The sequence below is a fragment of the Ornithodoros turicata genome, chromosome 10 (assembly GCF_037126465.1).
Source record: "Ornithodoros turicata isolate Travis chromosome 10, ASM3712646v1, whole genome shotgun sequence".
In the NCBI taxonomy this organism is placed as follows: Eukaryota; Metazoa; Arthropoda; class Arachnida; order Ixodida; family Argasidae; genus Ornithodoros; species Ornithodoros turicata.
In genome coordinates, this window is record NC_088210.1 from 8,024,292 (window position 1) to 8,038,485 (window position 14,194).

The window sequence follows — 14,194 nt, forward strand, 5'->3', positions numbered from 1 at the left end:
TTTATGCGTAGCTTGTTTTGAGTGAAAGCACGTTAGAAACTGTTATCTAGAAACGTGCGAATACTCGAATAAGGTGCGAATAAGGTAATTCGTGCGTTTGCTCCCTTCGACACGCACAATATTTTCAGTACAAGGACAATTTTGCAGTTACATTCGAGAAACCAAGAAACTGAAACCAAAAGTTCGTAGTAATTTACGGCTACGGCGATCCGAAGGCACGCAGTGACGACAGCGTCACGACGCGGCAGTATCCGGAACTGCGACCAAAACACGACGAAGGTGGCCGTGTTTACGGTTTGCTTCAGCAGCTTTAGGCAGGTTCCCAAATGGTTACATGATGCCTTACAGCGTAAAGATTAACAGTGTGCTGAGGAGGAATCACCTCCTGTCGTTCTGTGCCCAACACGGCCGCCGTCATGGTGGAGTTTGGAATTACGTGTACGATTCGCTCTATCGGGGGAGGGCCCTTTTCCGTTCCCTCTTTCGAAAAACTAAACCCGGTCCGGAAATCGTCGAGACCGTATTACCACGACTTCCCGATCACGAGCGATCCTTTTTCAAGAAAGCAGTGCTGCCATGGGTGCGAGATTCTCAGGCTGCTCAGCTGCGCAAAGAACGAGCGCGACAATTATTTGCAGGGGCGAGAAAAGTCGCCCCTATGCTTGGACTATGTGGCGTTTGCCTTGTGAAAGAACCGAGTCTACTGTCGAGGGAGGACCAACTGGAAGGCGTCTGTCAAGACATCAGGGTGGGTTGTCAGGTTTCTGCGGGTACTCGGGGCTGTTTGGTGTGTCATCAAAATGTAGACACAACACGGAACTGACAAACCAAAGACTTGCGTGTCTTGTGTTGTGTTTCAAGTGTCGCCCTGCACTGCTTCTCTTTTCTTTCTTTCTTTCTTTTTTTTTTTACAAATTTAATCGTTGTCACTCTTTTTGATTTTTTCTCTAGGATCTGCTAGGCAGTTTCCCAAGAGAGAAAAGTGAAAGCTTTTTGCACAAAAAGCAGCAGGTGAAAATGGAGGACCTGGAAATAGGAAAACCGCTGGGCAAAGGTTGCAATGCCGTGGTCTACGGTGCCAGGTGGAAGAGTTCCGGAGCTGAAGATGCAGGTTAGCACACATACACATTTTCAGCATATTGATTTTTTACACTGGCTCGCGTAGCAGAGAAACAAAAAAATTGAAAACCAATAGGACGTTTCGACGCCTATGCAGGCGTCCTGTTGCTTTTGTTTTTGTTTCTCTTTCTCTGTTATGTAAGCCAGCGTCAAAAAGAGACGACAAAGAGATTCTAGGCCTCGTCCAAGTATATCAGAGGAAGGAAGCAGCTCAGCCGCGATTAAGGAGATATTGAAATGACAAAATTAAAAATATGAAGCATCTCGGAACATTTTTAATGAATGACATACTTTTGTGCAGAGTCTGCATCTTATCAGGTGACAAAAATTGAACATCCAAGGTGTCCCAGAAAGCGTGTCATTTAATTATAATAAAAAAAACTACACCACCTAGAGTCACGCGATCAACGGCATTTGTTCTTACTGGGTTTCTGCCACCACCTGATGTGAATGTCGTGTAATTTAAGTTTAATTACGTAAATTTTTGCGAGCTTAAGTCGGAAATTTGCCATGTAAACGTCACTTTTTTACCCCATCAATGTGAAGGAAGAGCGTGTCTAATTTACTCAGATTAATGATAATTAACGGGGATATTCACGAGCTGTCCCATCGGAAAAAATAGCGGAGCATCACATGCTCTACGGTGCTCCCAGGGGATAGCGCACAATGAATTTTTTTGGCGCAATCACTGTCTGGCTGATGAAAGGAGGTTGGAAACCTGGTCCACCTCATCATCGCTGAAAGAGATAAAACAGGCATGGCTTATCTTGTCCGACTTTTGCTGGAATAATGTGTTCTCTCTCACAATTTTAGGAACTGCTACTTTTTCTACTATCACTCTGTATCCTGGCTTTGGAACCTCCTTTCGTCGGACTCAGAGTCACTGTGCTGAAAAAGTCATCGCGCGTTATGTTCCGGTAACCCGAAAAGCATGATGTTCGTCTGTTTTTTTCCGATGGAATAGCTGATGAATATCGCTGTCAATTATCGTGAATTTGAGTGAACTCGGCACGCTCTTCATATTGGTGGGATAAAAAAGTGACCTTTACTTGGTAAATTTTTAAGTTAAGTTTACAAATATTTACACGATTAAACTTACGATGCACGACAGTCACATCAGGAGTTGTCAGAAACTCAATGAGAACAAATGCCTTTAACCGCATGATTGTAGGTGGCGTAGTTTTTTAAATTATAATTCGACGACACGTTTTCTGGGGCACGCTGTAGAACACAGTCATCCCAGCAGTATACAATGGGGAAGCAATAAAAGTAATAGAGCTTTGATGAACTAAGAAAAAAAATTAATTAAAGGGGATCCAACTATATCAATGCTGTTCTATCACCTACCAAACCTCTTTTCCTGTTCATTCGATTATGTGCAGTTTTCTTTTGCTTGTTTCGTTTCACCATTGCCTGCATAACGCAGTTTCAAAAATTTAATTATGCCTAATTATACAGTCAGGGTTCGATGTCTCAGGGTTCTATCTGATTATGCCCGATGTTTACTAATCCATTCAAATAAGCAAACACAGGGTTTAACCCGATATTTCCTCGAGAACTGCTGGGCCACGGGGATCCAGAATCATTGCAACTAACGCGGGACTTTGAAATTGTGTTGTAAATGCATAAATATGCTCACACAAACTGTCAAAACAGAGACCCTACTGCCACTTAAATGCATGGACTGATTACGCGGATCGATACCCTGTGTCTGCTGTTGCGTCATGCATATTATTCCGAATGAACTAAATACTTACGCTTGATTTAGTCTGATTCAAAGAGAGTCGGATTGAATCAGGTCCAGTTCAACCTGATTGACATACCCGCTAGAGATAACCCGATGTATTTATGGCCCGAAATTGCTGAAAAGTAGAACCTGAAAGAGTTGGGCCCTTAATCCTCGACGAACGCTTCATTCAAAATGTGGACTGTCTCGTGCAAGCTTGTAACAAACTATGATAACCACAAACACAAATAAATGACAATACAACAAGCAATGACGACGAAACACAATTCATAAATAACAGCTAAAGTAAGAACACCTTAAAATTTGCAGAATTGCAGAATTGGGGCTGCTCACCGCGGTGCTGTAAAGTTTAGGAAACGCCACTACTAATTGAAACATGGACTTTCATTTGAGAGCAAGTTGTTTTTGCATTTTAGCGCCCCCTTTAACTTCAAGTTTTACCAACCCTCGGTCTCGGTTCAGCGTTAACCTGCGTCGGTGAAAAACCGTGCCTCGGAAGCCGAGTGTTATGTCACCGACCGTTTGCACGGCCCGCACTCAAATGGTCTTTCGACTGCTCTTGCAGACGCTGCCAATAAGAAGACCCACTGGGACCTGGCAGTAAAAGTGATGTTCAACTATGATGCCCAGTCGAATGCAGCTGCCATATGGAACTGCATGAAGAGGGAGTGTATTCCAGCTCGTATCAACCTGCTGTCGGAGTGCAAGTGAGTCACGGGACAAAAAAAAGTAGAAAACTCTGACTTAACATAACAAAATAACAGGGTCTACTCAGACGTTTCGTCTGTCGTGCGACGGACACCATCAGTGCCAAAACTGAATGAGGCATTACACAACCGGTCGCTATTTAAGGAGATGAGAGTACTGTTCGGGGAGGGGGCCACGGTTTTTGTTGCAAACCGAGGGGTCACCACATATGTGCCAAGACTCTAGAAGCTTTCTGGGTCCCCATCTTTGTTCTCGAGCCAAAGATGGGGACCCAGAAAGCTTCCCAGTTTTATGAGCTGAGTAATAACACATCCATAAAGCAAAGCATCAAAACTACGCAGTAGTGGTTTTTTGGTGGTGGAGTTTGCCCATTACGAGTAGCCTAACTTCAGACTTGTGCCCGTTACCGAAAAAAAGGAACTAAATACCGTTACCCGTTACTTCAGAAAAAAGTAACTAAATACGTTACTCGTTACCAACATACAAAAGTAACTAGTTCTCGTTACTCACAGGTAACGAGTTACTTTTACGTTACCGCAGCATAGTTAAAGGAGCCAACAAACACGCCGTCACTTGCCTTCAACTCTTTATTAATGAGGAATTGCACTTCAGGAGGAGCTGATACTCGAAATTTGTCATCCGTCCTTCGTGTTCCGTGCCTCTCGGCCCGTCACCATGAATTTATATCAGTTTGCCTGGACCTTCTCCCTTGTTTCCGAAGTGAGGGTGATCGGGGATTACGAAAACACAATAAAAAAATACTGTTTTTCGTGCCACAGATCACCAACGGTTCCCCAAAACAGACGAGGGGCTGCGTCATAATTTAGAGCGCTCAGAAACTTAGCAAAGTCGAAACGCTACTTGAAACTAAGAAAAGTCGAAACGCATTTTTTCTAGCCATAGCACACTTGGTGGCCATTCTTGGGAAGGAGTGATGGTCGGAGATTACGGAAAACAAGAGTAATGACAACAACACATCCAGTGAGGGACTGCAATAATACTTTGAGTCACACGTCACGCAGGTCAAATCTGCACGCATTGCGCCACACGGAGTGCCGAAATGTACTCCTCCGCGCTCAAGAAAAGGAACGAGTAACGTCAGTAACGAGTTACCAATTTTTGTAACTGATTCTGTTACTATTACAATTTTTTAAAAAGTAACTGAATCGTTACTTCGTTACCAAAAAAAGTAACCGTTACCAAGTAACGAGTTAGGCACAACTCTGCCTAACTTGAACCGCGTCATGCGACGTCACGGCTGAACGACCTCCCTATCCGCGCTCTATTGTCGTCCAGTCGTCAACCTGTCGCCGACGCCATGTTGATGCAAAAGCGTTGGTCACGATGCAAGGGGGAAGACGTGTGCGTACTGCGTACTTTGCGACCCCTTCGTCCTTGAATCCTTTCAGTTTGGTAACAAAGCCCCCACTACACAGGCGCCTGTGGGTCATAAGCCGGTGACCCTGGTAGATTACATTGAGCGCGACAATAGTACATGTCGACCAGCCGGTGAAGTGCGTCAAGATGGCGCCTACCTGGTGGCTGATAAGCGGATTTCGCTTGGATTCGGGCTTTTTGGGCGGTACTGTGACGTCAAAACAGACTCTGCCCGTGAAGCGGCAAAAGATGGCCAAACTCTCTCTATATACGGCTCTGAGCGGAGCGCTACCGGTGCCCCACATGTTAGGCAAGAGCAGAAGCTGCTGTCTCCGCCTTCTGCGTCCTCCTCTTGGCGCGCATTTTGGAGGCGGAGCCTCTGTCGCTCCTGGCCAGGAAAGTCGAGGACGGTCGTTTTCGTCATACTGTTCACTTTTTATGCCGGGTACAGCTTCTGTGATTTTTCTGTAGCTTCTGTGCCATCGGAAGTTTGCCGGGTGAGTAGACGAAGAGTTACTCGTGCAAATGCCACTGGAACTTATCTGCTCACACCCTGTGGATTGTCGACCAGTTCTGAACGTTGTGGTATCACTTTCATAGACAGGATTCTGGACGTGACCGACGCTTGTTAAGTAGAGGTTCAACTGTATATTGGGCCCGGATGATGTGGCTGCTTTCTTCGCACAGGGGTGGCATACAGTGTATTGCTCCGTAGACGAAAGCGTGCTGGGCAAACGCAATACATCCTGGACAGGTTCTGGTTGCATGTCACAGCAAACGTCAAGGCACACGTGACCTTGAAGGTGGCGGTGCCCATGACCGGTGGCCAGACCTTTTGTAAACGATGCGGTTGTTGTTTCTGCGCGACGTTTTGAATGTCTTTCGATCAGGGTAATTATTTTCATCGATGATCTCGCAATAAAACGCGCAGTTTTGCACATAAGGCCTCGTACTGTTGACGGCTTCCAAAGATGTGATGACGACGGTGCGTTAAGACTCAGTAACCCGATGCGACATACTTAAACAATGGAAAAATGAGATACCATGTTGCGGAAGAGGCACCACATCGTGTACGCTGGCGAAATACGTTCATCCTGTGGTGTCATGACGACGGAAATATTTCTATAAGTGGCAAAACGACACGTGAACAAAGTCACGTGACCACCTGTGACGTGCGACCAGGATGAGATGGCAGTTTCATTAAAAGCACCTGCTTCAGGGTAGTTACATCAGCGGCAGGATTTTTGTCACCCCTTTGTTTCTTCGGGTGCTGTGCATTGACAATACGCCATGACAGTTTGCCTCTGCGTGGCGGAGAGTACAAAGTGAGGATAAAGTGTGTGATGAAGTATCTCTCCACTCACAACGAGCAGTAAGGAGCAGAGTTCGAGGTAACTCGTTACTGAAACTAAGTTCCTTTTTTTGGTAACTTGTAACTTAACTCGGTACTTTTGCGCCGTGGTAACTTTCAGAGGAACTCGTTTCTTTTTCAGGTAACTTTGCCAAAGTAACTCAAGTTAAGTTCCAGGTTACTTTTAACTCGCTTTTCACTCGCGTCCACATATTTTCTTGCTTTCTCTCCGGTTCCTTTGTGGAATTTTTTGCCATAAAACGTGATATTCAATCAATGACAGTATTTTATTCAGGAAGTAAGAACCGCTGCCATTGAAATGAAGCAGAACCATTGTTTGCCCACAGGGAGTAAAATGCAAAACGTTCGAATAGACCTCTACCAGAGAAACGTCATCATGACATTGGTAGACAGACTGAAACTGAAACAAATCGGAAGGAGAGGGCTGGGTTCCACGAACGGACACTTGTTTGCTGCCTCCCATTGAAAGAAAAGTAGAACCGTGGGTCACGTCCCTTTAAGGGACCATGTCATAATCCCCTCAAGACCGTGGCTTTCGGGCGTGACCTTGTTCACCTCTAGCTTCGAGCTTAATTCAATTCTACCAAATTTATGGCGCTGTCGAACACTATGACGTCATTTGTTTACAAACAGGGAGAGGTCTATTGTTGGACATAAACGAAAACGGTGTAAGCGTGTTGCACTCCTCCGCAGGCAACTCTAAGTCTAACTCAACTACTCACGCACGCTGCACCTGTGTAATGCTATTTTGTGTCCGAAGTAACTTGGAACTAACTCGTTCTTTTTTTTAAGTAACTCCGTAACTGCGAGTTACAGGCTGAAGAACTTCGTTATTAACTTAGTTACATTTTTCACACGGTAACTTAACTTGTAAAGAGTTCTTTTTGATGGGTAACTTCTCGATCTATGCACCTAGTAACTTTGAGCTGTTTGCCGTTACCCCTGCAACGCCCATTACATCACCAGAAGGGGCAAGCAGTGTCCTAGCGAAGCAGGGAAGGGCCGTTTCAACCGGAAGTTGACAGTTTGCTCCGAATCCAATGTTTTGATGTTTTATCAAAAACATGAACGAATTTTGTGAAACTTTTTCAGTGTTTTCTTCTTGGAAGACATCTTTGAGTGGACATCCCACTAACTTTTTTATTCCAGATTTCTCATGGACACCACTTTAGAGGGCCACTAAAATACAAAAACAACTTGCTCTCACATGAAAGTCTGTGCTTGAATTAGTGTAATACAAGCAAGAGTAGTGCCCACAGTGCTACCATTTAGAAGAAAAAGGGCACGTGCAGCATGGACTTAAAACACCGCAGCACAAGCTGAAAGGACATTCACTGCTTAGTGCCGAAGCAGGAAAGAGCTCCCTACGTTTTTTTATTGTAGCTTCGTAACTGAATCAAATTTTTGAACTACGATAACAAGTACGAAATTAACATATCGTCGAACGTGACTTGAAGTGAACCTGTTTTTGCATTTTAGTGCCCCTTTAAAGGAGGTAGCACAGTGTTCCATGTAACAATGTTTTAGCGAGGCATCTCCTGCGTGTGCACTGGATCAGCTGCCTTCTCATTCTCTTGAAACAAGATGCTACATAGCCGCACACTTTCCCGATATTTTGAGTGAGACGTCAATTATTGTGTCTATCGTTGCAGGACCATGCTTCCATCCCATCCAAACATCGTCAACATGCTCGTGGCGTTTGCCGACAGGATGCCCCTTCTTCCCAACGCGCAACAGCTCTACCCCAACGCTCTGCCCACCAGGCTGCATCGCCGTGGCTACGGCCGCAACATGACCCTCTTCCTGGTCATGAAAAGGTTAACATCGCGCACTGTGCGAAGGAACCCCCACAGGAACACTGTTTTCGTGTGCAGGTACCACTGCACCCTGCGAGAGTTTCTCCGCAGCGGAGCGAGCCTGGGAGGCAGAGTAGCGCTTGCACTGCTCTGCCAGATACTGGAAGGGATCCTGCACATCAACAGACATGGCATCGCTCACAGGGACCTCAAGACAGACAACTTTCTGCTAGACCTCTCAGCAGGTGAGGACGTAGCAAACGTGTGTGAACGCCCCCCACGTCTCCCGTTCGTTTCCAGGCCCTACCAACCCGCAGTTGGCCCTCGCGGACTTTGGGTGCTGCCTCGCGGACAATCCTTTCGGTCTCAGGGTGCCTTTCGTGACGGCGGACGTGTGCCGTGACGGGAATCCTGCGCTCATGGCACCCGAGGTAATCTTTTACCTTTACTCGCATTTCCATTGTATGGACGTTGTATCCGTCTGCTCCGTCTCTTGAGTTTTATTTTATTTATGTATTTATTTATTTTTTTGCCTCTTTACCCCACTGCCAAGTGCTCCCAGTTCTGTCTCTGTGCTCCCAGTTCTAGCAGACGATGCTTCACCAAAACATCTACCGGTTAGCGGGTTGCACCGCAATGACGTCAAAGCGACTCTGGCGGTCAGCTGCAGGCATTGCCACCGTTGCGCATGGTCGCAATTTTAGAAATCAAATTCCGAGATATGTACACACCTGTCAAGTGAATTACTTCGCATGGTGCATTTTAGCTGTCAGGTGAACAGGTTGGCTTGAAAAAATGGTCTTGACTGAAGCACATTCTCCGCTCCTATAAGACTGCCAATTTAACCAGTTATACAGTATAATGTTAAAGTAGCACAGAAGTCATTTTTAACACCCAGTTTTCCTCCTCTGAAACTGTTAAGTAGGTCAGTAAGATGCACCATGCGAAGTAATTCACACTGCAGAGTCATAATTATCGCAGAAATTGAATTTAAAGTACGCCGCCAAAAACGACCGCGCGCAACAGCGGTGAAGAGCAGTACCAGCCTGTGATCTACCCGGAACCTCGCGCTGGTGCTATAAGGAGAGTGCGTGCTGATTGGTCTAGAGAAATGTTGGCTTCTGCTACTCTGTCGTCTGCTACTCAGCTGTTCGGGGTTCCGAAAAAGCCTTTCTCTTCGCTCGGTAATGATTCGGTTGCTCCTTCTATCCTAAATTCTCCGGGAGAACTGACGAAACTGGTTTCCGATGGCAAAAGGACAAGGCGCTGATGCCCACTGACTGACGAACCAGAACGAGTTCTCCTTGTAACGTCATCGGTGACATGGCATCATACCTTCTCCTTGTAATACCCGGAGTGGCGAGCTAAGGGCGAAGGCGCGGACCCATGTTTGTGCGAGTTTTTTTTCTGGGAAACAAATTGCACACATCAAGACCTTCAGCGTCATTTGATAAAATGACACACACACTTTCATCGGACGTTTTTGGACGGCCCCTCTGTACTCCTTTAATGTTGTATATAGAGTATGTATCGTGTTTCGTGCACCACACTAAAGGCCACGGCTGTTTGTGGGCATATTAAATAAAATCAATCAATCAATCAATGTTAGTGCGAGATATAGTGGCAGCGTGAAACAAATGCGGTGCTTGTTAGTGGCTGAAGGAAGTCTTCGTGTCAGGTGTCCAGTGCCGTTCCGGGCATGTTCTCCGTGCTGGACTACAGCCGTGCAGACCTTTGGGCCGTGGGGACTTTGGTGTACGAACTGTATGGTGCCGAGAACCCATTCTATGGGGGGCGGCTGGACAGCCGCACGTACCGAGAGGTGGACTTGCCCCCTCTTCCTGTCTCTGCTCCTCCGGTCCTACGGCGGCTGGTTTCGGACGTTCTCAAGAGAGATCCATCAAAGGTATGTACAGCGGAAACTTCACTTTTTATAAAAGCTCGTAAAACACAACTTCACCCCGTACTGCGTAAGCAGGGCCCGAGTTCATCGGGTTATAATTTTTAACAAAATCGCAGGGGGGCGGGGGGGGGGGGGGGTAAATACCGGGTTATATTTTGCTTCAAGGATTCGGGTTTAATGGGGTTGAACTGAACCTGATTCAACCCAACTCTGGTTGAATCGGAGTGGATCAGAGTGTAAACCTTTGATTTACTTGGAATAATAAGCGACAGACCAGTAGACGCAGAGTGTCAACATTTAGTCTGTGCATCTAAGTGGTATGGTGTCTGCAGGTGGGTACATGATGTCTGCAAGTGGCATGGTATCTGTTTTGACAGTTTATATCAGCATATTTATGCGTTTACAACACAGTTTCCAAAGTTCTGCGTTAGTTATGAGAACTTCGAATTCGGCTGATCCAGCAGTTTTCGGGGAAATACGGGGTTAAACACTGTTCTTTCTCTCTCTCTTTTTTCAGATTTGAATCGGGAGGTAAATATCGGGCATAATCGGGTACAACACTAAAAAGTCGGGCCCTACATATAAGTGATTAAAATCGCGGGGTCCACAATTCACGAATTTGTGAGGAGCCAAGATCAGGCTCCTCCTTTAAATTTGCGGCACCGCGGTACATTGACCCTGCGTCAGGCGTATTAGGGACCCTCCACCTTGAATATCCAGGAAGGAGTTAACAAAGGGTATCACAAATGCGTAATAACCTGGGCCAGGCTCGGGCTTCACCAACCGTGCCCAGATCAGGTTCGGGCTAGACAATTTTCTTTTTTCCATTAGGTATGGGATATCATGGTATTCTAATGTGAGAACTATCACTTTTTCATGTTTCATCATGTTTATTTCGTGTAATGGGTCTGGTACCTCCTCACTCTCCACTAGTTAGCTGCGTTCCTTACCTCAAGGTGTCGAACCGAAACGTTTACCGTTCCGGTTCTATCATTAACGGTCCGGTACCGTTTCTGCTCCGGAGCTGAAATGTAACGGTTCATACTGGTTTTAACTGGTTCTGCTTCTGGTGGGCATATTCATTCCCAGAAAAAAAAAAAAAAAAGAATCAATGTTGCAAAACGTAAACCCGTTTATTCCGCATACATGGTATTTAATATTAATAGGCAGCTGTGAAATTGGTAGCTCCTGGTTCCTGTAGGTTACTGTCTGTTCAAATAGGCCTTCTCCTTTCTTGAACCGCATGATACAGCTATGCTAGCAGCGAATGAGACCATACAGACATGTGCTTAGGTAACCCACTCACCTGTTTCCAAGTTCGTACAGCGGCATTCACAGCTAGCGTGTCACTCTGAGGAAGGAATGCGCAGCAGCATGTTCCGTGTACAGTGCTGGACATGCCACCTAATTGGGCCATTTGTTGCTGTAATTAATTGGCTTTGGTTTACATATTTTGTCGCAGCTGGTCGCAGTGAAGCGCAAGAGGATGTAATTAATTAGTCTAAAGGCATAATTCATTGGTGGATAAGGGAGTGAAGAGCGTCCTTTTGTGCTTCACTGCAACCAGCCGCGACAAAAATATGTAAACCAAGTAATTACTCCAACGAATGACCCGCTGGCAAATTCTTCTCTAACAGGTGTCCACTGAAGGTCCCAAAAGGGGTAGTAATCCCCATTTTAATGCCAATAGCGCCCTGCTTTAAATGTTTTTGTTTTTTTACAAAACTCTTTTGAATTTTAATTTCAATTATGAGCACTTCCACTCATTCACGCAGTGCACAGCTTGTAGGTGGTATTGGACAGATACTCGTAAAAAAGAAAGTTCGTCGGTTAGTGCACCCGTTCGGCAGATTATTTAAAATAGCCCAGGGATTTAACTGAAACGCCCGTTATATATCTGACATATATGCTTCAGCATGTGTGCTTCATCTCTTTCTATTTACTCGCATAACATGACACATTGCATTTTGCGGCAGCGTCCCAGTGCCAGTGTTGCGGCTACGGTGTGTCAGCTGCTGCTGCACGCACCCTTGCGCCTGTTGGCAGGGCCCTGCGACAGCCAGAGTGCACTGGAGTGGCTGTGCAACCTTGCTGCGACCACCATATGGGAGCCAAAGGCAACACTCCAGCGGACATTACTGGCCAGGGTTCAGCTGGCTACTGTACTCGAAGCCCTACAGTACATCCACTCTTCGAGGGAGAGAGATGACATTGTGTACGAAGAGACTGATTGTGAAGCCACTCTGTTTCTGGCATGATGGTGGAAAAATATTTTTGCAAAGTTCCGCCGTTTTGTATTTACAAATAGAACCGAGTGTCACACCGTGTTAGCAGCGACTCGAAGTTGTTCGCTTCACGTCCGATAGCCAGGTGCCTTCTGTTGAACGAAAAATATGGAAGCACGAAAGAAAAACCTCGTTGAGAAACCTTGAAAGACAAGCTGTATACCTAGGGCCTGACTTTTTCGGGTTTTATTTTTTGCCAAATTCGGGGGGTAAATATCGGGTGATATTTTTCATTCGAAAATTCGGGTGTATTCGGGTTAAATCCCGTTACGGCATATTCTGTCGTCAGGAATTCGGGTGTATTCGGGTGATTTTTTTTTTTTTATAAAAATTTGTCTTAACATGGAACTAATGTTTAGCAATGTTATCAAACTTTATTTTAATGCACGCTTATGAGTGTGCCACGCGACCCGGATGTTTTCGGGTAGATTCGGGTTAAACCCGAATTTTACTGATTTCGTTCGGGGGGTAAATATCGGGCGGATACGGGTTTAACCCTAAAAAGTCAGGCCCTATGTATACCATGCAAATGTTTAGGATGATACGAATCTTAAGATGTCCCCTAAACTAACATGACCTCAAATCTCATGAGCTGATGATCTTAATGACGTTTTGGCAGAAGAGTAATGGAAATGTCGCTTTGGACTTAAACCATCGGAGTTCTCCTTTTCGCTCTTAATGCACTACAGATGTCCTTAGCGTCACACTTCGTGGAGGCCTTATTGCTGTGGGAGGTTACACCGAGTGTCATTTAACTGAAGTGCACCTTGTTCTTCCTGCTTGCGTCATTGCATGGTTGTCAAGTAGGCAGTGCTCCAGTAATTTTGTTACAGGACATTATATATTTTGTAGTAACCAGCCTAGAGAATAGCGCCTGTATTCATCGATTTTTTAATGAGCATTAAAGTACTGAAAACAATGATGGCTGGCATTGCTGACTAATCAGTTTTTTACAATATAGACTCTCGTGATTAACTTTTCCTCTTGGGTTAAAACAGGTTACTCTGATGCCAACACAAACGCGCAAGAAGCACGAGAATGTGAAGAGTTATCTGGACTTCCTGCAGTTATTGCACAAAATCATTTCCAGACACCAATAAGAGAGCGCTATGCATTGTAAGCCTACTTGAGTAGGAGGGGCATAGAGGTGCACACTAAAAAGTATAACATATAGTAATATAACAACAATCTCATTGCAAGTAACAACAAATTATTATTGAAAGAAAACTTCTATTATAAAACATTTTTTTAAAATAAGTTTTCTTTTAATATAATATACAGGGTGTTTGACGTAAGACTGACCCCTTATTATTAAAACAAAATGGACCCCAGATAAAAATTAGAAACCTTCTGCATCATACTTGTGAAGGGTTTTGCCACACAAACAGGTGGTTTCCATCAGTGTACCTCATTAATTTGTCTGATTAGCTTAACTGAACGAAATTCCCAAGGAAATGTAACTTTTTTTTGCGCAAATTAGAAAGCCCATGGCCACAACACCCCATTTCAGTCACAATTACAAGATCTTTCGCGATTTTTCCACAAAAATTTGACGCCCAAAAACTTTACATCATGTGCAAGCGCGCTTTCGGAAAAACAGAGGAAAAAAAAAAGGAGGGCGGGGACCAGCCCAAGCACACATTTTGTCTTTGCAAGCTTATGTGTTTGCAGCCATCCGTTACCAATAACCACCGACGTTGGATGTTCTGTGCTGTTTCCTGTGTAGTCCTTTCCTCCTCCCTGTACTTTAGGCGGGGCAACTTGAAAGAGTGATGAGCAACGGTTTTTCGGGCAGTTTTTACGTGTTTTCGTGTCAGCAGAGCCTGCTTGTACCTAATGTAGGCTTAGTTTCAGCTTGCTAGGCCAGGGACAACAGCACTCCTGCTG

The 14,194-nt window shown here is 45.2% G+C and overlaps 1 protein-coding gene across 1 annotated transcript; it reads left to right on the forward strand.

Annotated features, from left to right (window-relative positions):
* Positions 1-245: 245 nt before the first annotated feature.
* On the forward strand, positions 246-13,229 carry LOC135371164 (serine/threonine-protein kinase Pink1, mitochondrial-like). Its single transcript, XM_064605219.1, has 8 exons — positions 246-748; positions 952-1,111; positions 3,432-3,573; positions 7,976-8,140; positions 8,198-8,364; positions 8,420-8,550; positions 9,798-10,025; positions 11,999-13,229. Exons 1-8 carry the CDS (start codon positions 335-337, stop codon positions 12,278-12,280), a joined length of 1,689 nt encoding a protein of 562 aa, XP_064461289.1. The 5' UTR covers positions 246-334; the 3' UTR covers positions 12,281-13,229.
* The last annotated feature ends 965 nt before the right edge of the window (positions 13,230-14,194 follow it).